This window comes from Typha latifolia, chromosome 3 (genome assembly GCF_019914945.1).
Source record: "Typha latifolia isolate L0001 chromosome 3, TyphaL0001v2, whole genome shotgun sequence".
Classification (NCBI taxonomy): domain Eukaryota; kingdom Viridiplantae; phylum Streptophyta; class Magnoliopsida; order Poales; family Typhaceae; genus Typha; species Typha latifolia.
In genome coordinates, this window is record NC_133088.1 from 13,807,593 (window position 1) to 13,818,315 (window position 10,723).

At 34.6% G+C, this 10,723-nt stretch overlaps 2 protein-coding genes across 2 annotated transcripts; one reads left to right on the forward strand and one right to left on the reverse strand.

The window, feature by feature from the left end:
- The first annotated feature begins 1,265 nt into the window (after window positions 1-1,265).
- Window positions 1,266-3,823, forward strand: LOC140784527 (putative wall-associated receptor kinase-like 16). The gene is made up of 3 exons (XM_073132002.1): window positions 1,266-2,240; window positions 2,336-2,496; window positions 2,555-3,823. Exons 1-3 carry the CDS (start codon window positions 1,334-1,336, stop codon window positions 3,731-3,733), a joined length of 2,247 nt encoding a protein of 748 aa, XP_072988103.1. The 5' UTR covers window positions 1,266-1,333; the 3' UTR covers window positions 3,734-3,823.
- Window positions 3,824-6,442: 2,619 nt separating this feature from the next.
- On the reverse strand, window positions 6,443-7,701 carry LOC140784593 (chitinase 2-like). Its single transcript, XM_073132085.1, has 2 exons — window positions 7,313-7,701; window positions 6,443-7,209 (listed from the first exon to the last, which is right to left on the reverse strand). Exons 1-2 carry the CDS (start codon window positions 7,628-7,630, stop codon window positions 6,613-6,615), a joined length of 915 nt encoding a protein of 304 aa, XP_072988186.1. The 5' UTR covers window positions 7,631-7,701; the 3' UTR covers window positions 6,443-6,612.
- Window positions 7,702-10,723: the final 3,022 nt, after the last annotated feature.

Sequence of the window (10,723 nt, forward strand, 5' to 3'; positions counted from 1 at the left end):
TTTAAATGAAAATTTCACCAAAAATTAAAAACATTTACTTTTCACACCCTGTATATCTGCAATATTATTTGAATAATAAATTCACATAAATATACGGTGTTAAATGAAAAGTTTACCGGAACTAATAAAATTTTCTTTTAGCACCCCATATTTCTGCAATATTATTTTGGCTAAAATTTCATATAAAAATGGGGTGTTAAATGAAAAGTTTACCAAAACTATAGACAAAACATTTATTACCCTGTGTCTTTGTAATATTATTTAATTGAAATTTTTTTAAAGTAGGGTGTTAAAAGAAAAGTTTACTAGAATTATTACAATTTGCATTTAGCGCCCCATATTTTGGTAATATTATTTGAGACAAAAATTCACATAGACATACGGCGTTCAACGGTTCAAGCCAATAGATCACCAAAATCAAAGACATTTACAATTAACACCCTGAATTTCTGCAATACTATTTGAGTAATAAATCCACATAATAGGGTCTAAATGAAAAGTTATCGGTTTATAAAATTTCCGTTTAGCACCCCATATTTCTGCAGTATCATTTGGGATGAAAATTCACATACATGGGGTGTTTAATGAAAGTTAAACAAAACTATATGCATTTACATTTAACTCCCTGTATTTTTGTAATATTATTTAAATTGAAAATTCACATAAATATAGGGTGTTAAATGAAAAGTTTACCAAAACTTAGACCTTTATATTTAACACCCTGTATTTCTATAATATTATTTAAATAAACAGTTCATATAAATATAGGGTGTTAAATAAAAATGACTGGAATTAATAAAATTTGCGTTTAGCGCCCCATATTTCTGCTATATTATTTGATATAAAAATTCACATAAATATAAGGAATGAAAAATTCATCAAAACTAAAGATATTTACATTTAGCACCCTATATTTCTATAAATATGGAAAATAAAGCTCTTTTTCGTTTAGGTAAAGGAAAATTACGCCCATATATTATATAATATCTGGAAGTTTTTGAAAGACTTTTCTCGTTCCGTCATTAAATACGTAAGCAATAATTCAGTCCCAATGTGAAAGGAGAAAGACTCGTAGTAGTAGTAGTAAACATCACAGTCCAAGATAACCGTGATGTATTAGACCGAGATGGCAAGTCCCCGATCGCTACGCTGAATTATTGCTCATGTATTTAATCAGGAGACGAGAAAAGTCTTTCAAAGACCTCCAAATATTATATAGTCAAGCTTGTAATGTAACTATCTGCCTACGGGCTTTCCATAAAAAAAGAAAAACATACTGCAAATTTTCTACGGAGCTAGATTAGGAACATTTCGTGCAAGGCAGCGAACGATCATGGAACCTAAAGGAGATAGTATGAAGAGATTACTCAAATATCGCATCCTTTGGATGTGGCTACCACTGCAGTTGCTGCTAATGACTTTGCCATCGATGGCGGCGGAGTCACACGCCATCGCACAGCTTGGCTGCAAAGATAGGTGCGGGGATGTTCCAATCCCTTTTCCCTTCGGCATCGGGCCCGGCTGCTTCAGAGAAGGCTTTGAGCTTAATTGCACCTCGACCAATGGCACCTACAGGCCCTTCGTCTTCAACGTCGAGGTGCTCAGTATATCATTGACGTCAGGCCAAGCTCGCATGAACAGCCATGTATCACACCAATGCTATGTTAACACCACGGACGTTGAATACTATGTCTGGAAGTTCAATCTGTCCGCCACTCCGTACCGGTTCTCCGACGTCCTCAACAAGTTCACGACCATCGGCTGCGAGACGCTTGCGTACGTCGGGATCGACCCCAAGGTCAGCAGCTACCAGACCGGCTGTGTCTCGATGTGCAAGAGTCGAGAGAGCCTAACGGATGGGTCGTGCTCCGGCATCGGCTGCTGCCAGACCGCCATTCCAAAGGGGATCAGCTACTACAGTGTTTGGTTCGACTCCAACTTTAACAGTTCCAACGTGTACAACTTTAGCTCCTGTAGCTACGCCGTCCTGGTGGAGGCCAATTTGTTTGAGTTCAAGAGCAGCTACATCACCACGCGCGAGTTGTATTATCTGCAGGTGCCAGTGGTGGTTGATTGGGCCATTGGTAATGAAACATGCGAGACAGCCAAGCTCAACATGACCTCCTATGCATGCGTAAGTGAGAACAGTAGGTGCATCGACTCAACCAATGGCCCTGGTTATCTCTGCAATTGTTCCGATGGGTATCAAGGGAATCCTTATCTACGAGGAGGATGCCAAGGTTCTAATCTTCTTCCTTTTTCTTTCTCCAGGCCTCTCCTTTTTTGATTATGTAATTAAATTGGTGATCTCAATTTTACGTTTTATTAATTGCAGACATAAATGAGTGTGCCGATAAGGATAATAATCCATGTTCTGGAATTTGCAACAATACACCAGGGAATTTCTCATGTTCATGCCCAATAGGGGAACACGGTGATCCTTCTCTCAATGGGAAATGTTATCCCAAGCAAAAACGTTCACTCACGGAGCCATTACCCTCCTCCATCTGCTGCTATCATCATCAAAACTTATAATAATTTATCCAATCTTTCTACAGGGATCAGTGTCAGTCTCGTCGTTCTAATCCTACTTGTCTTCGGTATAAACTTCTCAAGAGAAAGAAGAAAGCTAAACCAGGTCAAAGAGAAATATTTTCGACAACATGGTGGGTGGTTGCTATATGAAGAGATGAGGTCGAAGCAGCATTTGGCATTTAAGATATTCTCAAAGGAAGAGCTAGAAGAGGCAACCAACAACTTTGACGACAACAAAATCCTTGGCCAAGGTGGTTATGGCACTGTCTACAAGGGCACTCTGAAAGACAACCGGATAGTAGCCATAAAAACATCGAAGGTAATCAACGAGAGCCAAAGGAAGGAATTCGGAAAGGAGATGCTAATTCTCTCCCAGATCAACCACAGGAATGTGGTGAAGCTTCTCGGTTGTTGCTTGGAGGTGGAAGTCCCTATGTTGGTCTACGAGTTTGTCCCTAATGGTACTTTGTTTCAACTTATTCATGATAAGACTAGTATATCCCATACTTCTTTGCAAACTCGTCTAAGAATTGCTCATGAGTCGGCAGAAGCACTCGATTACTTGCATTCATCAGCATCGCCACCAATAATTCATGGAGATGTCAAGCCCTCAAACATTCTTTTGGATGAAAATTACGTAGCAAAGGTGTCAGATTTCGGAGCTTCGATGCTGGCTCCCATGGATGAAATCCAGTTTGTCACATTGGTGCAAGGAACTTGTGGTTATCTTGACCCTGAGTACGTTCAAACAAGCATGTTGACGAATAAAAGTGATGTATATAGCTTCGGTGTGGTCCTCTTGGAACTTATCACTGGTAGGAAAGCATTTTGCTTTGAAGCTCCCGAGGAACAGAGAAGCCTCTCGATAAATTTCATGTCGGCCATGAAGGAGGATCGTCTTCAAGGACTCCTCGATGATCAACTTACAAACGAAGAAGAATTACAGTTGATTAAAGAAGTTGCTGAACTAGCAAAGGCATGCTTAAGCAATAGAGGAGAAGAGAGGCCAACAATGAAAGAAGTAGTGGATGAGCTAGATAGGTTAAGAAAGTTAAAGCATCATCACCCTTGGGTAAGCCATAATCCTGAGGAGATGGAGAGCTTGCTCAGCGAGTCATCAAATTATCATGAGACCGAAACTACTGGCTATTATAGCTTGGAGAAGAAAGCTGCATTAAGCATTGAATCTGGAAGATAATTAAATTTATATGTTAATTAATGTTATATTCTGCATCAGCTCTTGTACTTTTATAATATATATTATTAAAGGTGGCTTCAAAGTTTCAATTTAAAAAAAGATATATTCTCTGTGAATCCCTGATACTAATGCAATGAGTTCATATTCTGTCTAATTCTTCATAGCCCAAAAAAAAGTATGCCTTGGACATAAGACTTCTTTTTTTAAATAAGTGTATTATATGATTTTTTTTTCTCTTAGAATGATTTGTGTGAGATATAATAATTTCTTTTTATGTCTTTGGCCGATCAACCTAAATTTGTTTTAAGATTTAAGAACATAATGGTATCCTACTAAATACTACCATGACTAAGATTCAAACTCAAAAACTTTTATGCAGTATAGCTTTCTTTAACCGACTAAGTACTATCTTATTAATGCTAATCTTTTTAATTTTTCTTTGATTAAAAACATAAAAGCATGCAATTAAATAATTCAGGAAAAAGAAAAAATATATTATTTTTTATTTAAATTTCAGGAGAAAAATAAAGAATGAATTTGCTAAAATTAGAATCTTAATTTCCATCCAATTCTAATGTTGGGGATTTCGAACTAGCTAGCGTATCCATTCCACCGAGTGTTTGAGACGATTTATTTTTTCTAACATAACCTTGACTTCTATGTTTTAGACAACTTTTAGTCTTGATTAGCTCGATCTGTAGATAAATTCCTCAAATTTTCGTTCTTTTATCCACGATATCCATGTCATATATAAACAGTACGGAGATTATTGGACGGAGAACTAAGGCTTGAGGAGAAAGAAAAATGTCGGCCAATGCTTGACTTGGAGTCAACCAGCCTAGGATTGACTTGGAGTCAACCGGACTTAATGACCACTTTCTCGGTGGTCATTAATAAGATTGGCTCATGAAATGGTTTTGAGTATAAAATTGTGGCTCAAAATGGACTCATTAAAATTATAACTGAACTAGATCGATCATTTATAAAGATTTTTGAGCTGATAAATATATATAAAATATTACATATATATATTTATCAATATAATATAAATATGTAAACAAGTGTTTTTACAATTTAGATCGAAGATTTTTATCAAAAATTATAGCATTAAAATGCAGCAACCGTTTAAATTTATAGAAACATAGAAAAAATCGTTCGAATATAACAACTATTAATTCGAATTTACAAAGATATATTCGAGCGTGGTCTGGCGACTTTTAAAATTATAATGGGTAGGGCCTGGCTTTTAATAGAGGAGTTAAGCTGTCAAAACTTTGAGATCTAGTGTTACAAAACTCCATCATTAGTCCTATTAATGACGTGGGGACTAACAATGTGAACCAGTCATGAATACTTGCCTTCCAAGTAGTTGACTCATTCTTGCTTAATCTTCTACTACTCTAGTTTAAAACTTTTCCTTCCTTTTTTTTTTCCACTAATAATTTCTAAACTTTTTGAAGGAAAGAAATTTTATCCTTGTCATATCTAAGAAATGCATGTTAATGAAAAGTCCTCCAGATTTAAATTCTCTCCGTGAGAAAACATAAAAGTATTATTTAATTTTCTCTTCTCTAGTTTTCAATTACTATCTTTCTCCTCCCCCTTTCTAGAATCCATGGAACTAAGAGCATCTCCAAACGTGGCTCTGGAGCTAAAAATGGAGCAAGAGCCCAGTGCACTCCAATGCACCGGGCTTTATATATATTAAAATAATAATATAATATATATTATTATATTAGCTATTTTAAATTACTTAATATGTCATGTTAGCGTTATTATTTTTTAATAAAAAATATATGGTTAAAAAACTCTCATCGAGATCTTTAAAATAAGACTAATATTTATTAGTTTCAGAAGTAATTTTAAATTATTAATTTTTTAATTAAACGCATCGAAATTATATTATACAAAATAAACATCGAAATAAGCATTACATGTCATTAACTAAAAATATTAAAATTACATTACATAAAATAAGTAGAAATTAACCAAACATAATAAAAATAATAAATGTTTAATATTCTAATAAGTCATCTAAGCCACCGGTTCCGTAGACACCGGTTCTGGTTCCGGTTTCATTTTTAATGTATTTCATATTTGATGTATTTCATATCTAATATATTTTAATATTTAATATTTATATTGGAAATAATTTTGAGTAATTATATTTTAGGACACATAATTTATTAGACTCATTTTTATAAAAAATAAAAAATAAAAAAATTTAAAATTTAAATTAACTCAAAAATAATTTAATATTAGACTTATTTTAAAGGTCTCGATGAGACCTTTCCAATGGTATTATTTTTGTTAAAAACCGATTAGTAAAACTAATTATATACTCAGTTTAATTAACTAAATTATTTAATAAAGAATACAAATGAAATTAAAATTATTAAATGTAATAATTATTGGGTAATTTTGGTATTTCAAAAAGTTGAAATGACAAATGGAGCCGGGCTCCATTTTTATGGTGGGGCTCCAAACTCCAAATTTGGAGCTAGATTTAGAGCCTTATTGGAGCTGAACCGAGCTCCAAATTTAGATTTTAGAGCCCGGTTGGAATTGGAATGGCATACAAAATAAACAACTTAAAAAACAATTGAAATTTAATTAGGTCATCTATTGGCCACGCATATATATATATATATATATATATATATATATATATATATATATTCGATCTTCTGATCTTAAAGATAAGAGTACTTGAACAGCAATTAGACACATCTTATTCTTGGTTTACACGCGTAAATACTAAAATCCTAATGTCTGAGGACATACATATCCATCCTCATTAATTATTGGCAGCTAACAAACGAAAAAAAAAAACACATACAACGATCAGTGAGCAACGCTTCTAATCATCTAAGTCACCACTAGCTAGCCAAGAGATCCTGCGCTTGCTGCTCATACTGAAAGCCATTGCCTGCCGAGTCATCCGCCGTCCACGCGAAGATCCCGGGAAGCTTCCCCTGCGACTTGAGCGAAGAGCACGCGTCGAAGAAGCCGTTCGCCGGCGTCAGCCCTCTATCCGTGCCGGTGGTGAAGCCGGCCAAGACCTTCCCCCCGTTGTAGTTCGCGCTCTGCGTGTCGTAGTAGCCCAAGAACTGCGACACCGTCGTGCTCGAATCATACGCATAGAACTGGAAGTTGACGAAATCTATCACGCTGCCATACTTGCTCCACAGGGTCTGGTAATGGCTCTGCACGTCGGCGCTGTCGAAGGGAGCTATCGAGGCGTACGATATCACGCCGCTGTTCTTTAGAGTGGAGATGAGTTGCCCAATGCACTCCGCGAATGTATCGGGATCGGATTGGAATTGCTCGTAGTTTACGTCGATGCCGTCGAGATTGTATTGCTGGATGATGCTTGTGAGGGAGGAGACCGCATTGCCAACCCAACTGTCTACGGATGAGGCGGTGAAGAGAACTGGGCTGTCGCTTATAGTGGAGCCACCAAGGCTAAGAGCAACCTGACAGAATATTATCAAGGATTAAAAACCGTCCTTCTTCTAATAATATTAGCTTATATTTATTTACTAATTCAAATCCATATTTTTAGCTTATATTAATTACCTTGACATTGCCATTGTTTTGTTTGATAGCAGCGACGTCAGCGGGGGAGAGGTTGTTGCTGTCCCAGAAGATACCGAACTGGCCTTCGGTGGGGGAGGGAGGAGAGGTGGAAGTGGTGTAGTCTATGGCGAAGGCGAGGATGAAGCGGAAGTCGACGTTAGGGTTAATGGGCACGTCGGTGAACTTGACGTTCTTGAATAAAGCTCCGATGTATTCTTGGTATACATTGGAGTTCTGGGCTAGACTCGTTGGGAGGAGAAGAGCAAGGAGTTGGAAGAGGAGGAAGGAGGAGCGCAAGAACTTAGAGTTAGACTCCATTGGAGAGGTTAACAGTAAAAAAGCTAGAGCTGATCACTGGTTTAATTGTACGTGTAATTGATGCGATACAAGTGAAGCTAGAGAAGCCCATCTATAAATAGTACTATCAACGAAGTAAACAAATGGAAATTAATCGAAGACGACTTTGAATCAGTCTCATTTGACGGATCTTCAGATTTGTAAGGTTTAAACGTTTAATGTTTCAAGGCGCGTAGAAGACTTAGTGGATGGGTTAATATTTTTATTTAATCTATTACTGCTTGACAGTTTGAATAAGTCAGTCATAGCTATGATCTATCTACATAAATGTAATTCTTTTGGCCGAATGAGTCAAGATATGTAGGATCATGTTGAGCTTAGGAATCTTACTAGAAGCAATCTTATTAGTCTTTTAAGAAAAACAGTGCTTAATTTTTATAGTTATTCAATAAAATACTAACATTTAATTTAGGTGGACATATATAACCATTAAAATTAAATGCTCCGTCATGTATGATATTTTTATATTCAAATATGCAATCTTTCTGTTTCGCTATCATTTTTATATTTTTAGTCTCTTTTATTTAGAATTATTTTATTGCAATGCATGAGGATTTTGGATTTTTTTTTTTTTTTTTTTTTTGGGACCAAACTGAGCCTTCTCGGAAAATTTTATTTATCCAATACGCCACCCAAATTCAATATATATAAAGGGAATGCAGAACTTGTCTGGCTTTATTTGTCTTTTATCTAATGAAGATGAGGAGAATATTTCTTTGATTTATATTTGTCCAATTGATGTCTCAATCTGATAATAAATCTTTCTAATTTATCTGATTGTAACGTGATATTTATCATGCACTAATTGATCTAAATTATCCTATTTTACTTGATCCATACAATTGATCGGATAAACAAGAGAGGATTATAATGAGATAAATTATAAATATATCGGATTCAAATCTGATAAATATAAATCTAATCTGCATTTTATATTTGGTTAGTTTCCCAAGTAAAACGTTGAATGGGCCATGAGATGGCAGTTGACATATCTTAAATAGGACCATTTAGATAAATAAATTTAGGAGTAGACTATTTAAGTAAGTTTATGAGGAGAGGCTGGGCCATTTAGGTAAATAATTTTATGAAGAGACCTAATTTTTTTTATTAAAAATTTCTAAAACTCTTTGAAAGAAAGAAGAGATTTTTTAGATAATTGCCATTATATTCTTCTAATTATCATATTTGTCATCGAAATTATTAAGTTTTTTTTTTAAAATGTCATTCAGTTAATAGTAATCACAACTAAAAATGAATTTATATAAAGAAAAGATTATTATGATCTTGGATAAATTGGTTGAAAAGATATATAATGTTACCGGAGATATCGTAATACAAGAAAAAAGTATTCTTATATTTTTCTCAAAAAAATTATTTGGTGGTATATATTTTATGAAATAATGATATTTTAGTTATTTCATACGCTTTTATTCATTTTTACAACCATCTATTAGGAACATTTGATGAATATTTTATCAAAAACTAACAACAATTAGACCAAAACACCCTAACTATCCCACTTTTTCAATATATTTTATGGTGAAGTGTATTTTGGTCCATTACTATTAGACTTAAATGAAATTGATATGTGTTTCCTTTCAAACAATGGCGTAAACTAACTGAAGAAAGCAATTAGAGTAAATCCAAAGTTTTTAAGGGGGTAAGGGGCATTGTAATCGAAAAAGAAGGGGTTCGCAGTATAGTTTTCTGGGTATAAATATAATTAACTCTTAGATTAATTATATTTGGATTTCAAAACTATAATCTATTTTCACATAAACTCTCTTATTTCTGAGGACAACTTGACCAACTACAGGCGTTAACTGAAAATATTAAATAATAATTATACTCCTAACTTTCTTTTATTCTTTTCCGTAACTAAACTAGCGTATATTAGCTAATATAAAAATAAATAATAGTTTAGAAGTTCTAGGTGGTCTTGCTGTAATTACAGCTAAACTTTTCTTATCTCCAAATGTAAAAAGAAAATCTTGACGACCACCTAATTTTAATTTCCAGCACAACTCTAGTTTCTAAAACTCTTTATTAAAAAGAAGTATATCTTATCTAATTTAGTTGCATATCTATAACTCCCTTCACATCTATAGTCTAGCGGTCATATCTTTACTACGACCGAGTAGTAAGGGAACGTGGATAAGTTTACGATTAATTTGAAGTCGATCGGAAGTACCGAGATATTAATCTTTGGTGCCTAATTATAATCAGAATAGAACCATATTTCTCTCTCTCCATATATATATATATACACGCATATATTACTCTATCAAAACCGATAGCTTAAATTTTCTTCTTCTTCCTTTCTTTCTTCTTCTTCTTCCTCTTTCTCGCAAGAGTATGAGGTTGTTACAAGTCATCATCCTGTTTTTCGTCAACCTATTGTTTCCCTTCTTCATCAGAGACCCATACCATATCTTCGGACCCTTCGAGACCCCTATCCTCTTGGTAATATGGATTCTCTTGCTCTTTCTCTTGTATGGGTTCATGATCGTCGAAAAAGTACTTCTCTCTGGTAACGCCGAACCTCAAGAACAAAGAAGGCGGCATTCTATCAGGAGAGACGCGAATGAGGACAGTGCTGAAGGAGTTGGTAATGGTAGTGAGGAAGTTGAATGGGTGTTGATAGATTAGGGTCATATATATATCATGGAGAAAGATGGTCCACAAGAGTAGTATAATGTAAAGGTTAATTACTTAGGCTGCAGTAGGGCATCAATCTTTTCCTTATAGTGCATTAGTTTTATGGTCTCTAGCATTGTTTACGTAAAATTTGAGACTTTTGTGTATTGGTTTAATTTTCTCTCTGTGATTAGTACTTGCATTATGATCATATAACTAATCTTGTATCACAGAAATCTTTTTCTTTTCTTGTTGAACAAAATAATTTTTTAAGAGAACCTCTTCTTTATAATGTTGTTTGTTGTTGTCGTCGTCCTCTCAATTGCTTAGAAATATCATATTTAATGGATTAAATAAGTTAGACTTAAAAGAGTTACGCTAATTTCTTTTGGCCTGGGTCATACAAAAGTTGATATG

Bases quoted from the DNA above. Each gene is read 5' to 3' on its own strand.
- LOC140784527 (XM_073132002.1), top strand. From the start codon at position 1,334: ATGGAACCTAAAGGAGATAGTATGAAGAGATTACTCAAATATCGCATC. The intron at 2,241-2,335 runs GTTCTAATCTTC...TATTAATTGCAG, and splicing joins TCTACGAGGAGGATGCCAAG to ACATAAATGAGTGTGCCGAT. The intron at 2,497-2,554 runs CCCTCCTCCATC...TCCAATCTTTCT, and splicing joins GTTCACTCACGGAGCCATTA to ACAGGGATCAGTGTCAGTCT.
- LOC140784593 (XM_073132085.1), bottom strand. From the start codon at position 7,630: ATGGAGTCTAACTCTAAGTTCTTGCGCTCCTCCTTCCTCCTCTTCCAA. The intron at 7,210-7,312 runs GTAATTAATATA...ATATTCTGTCAG, and splicing joins AAAACAATGGCAATGTCAAG to GTTGCTCTTAGCCTTGGTGG.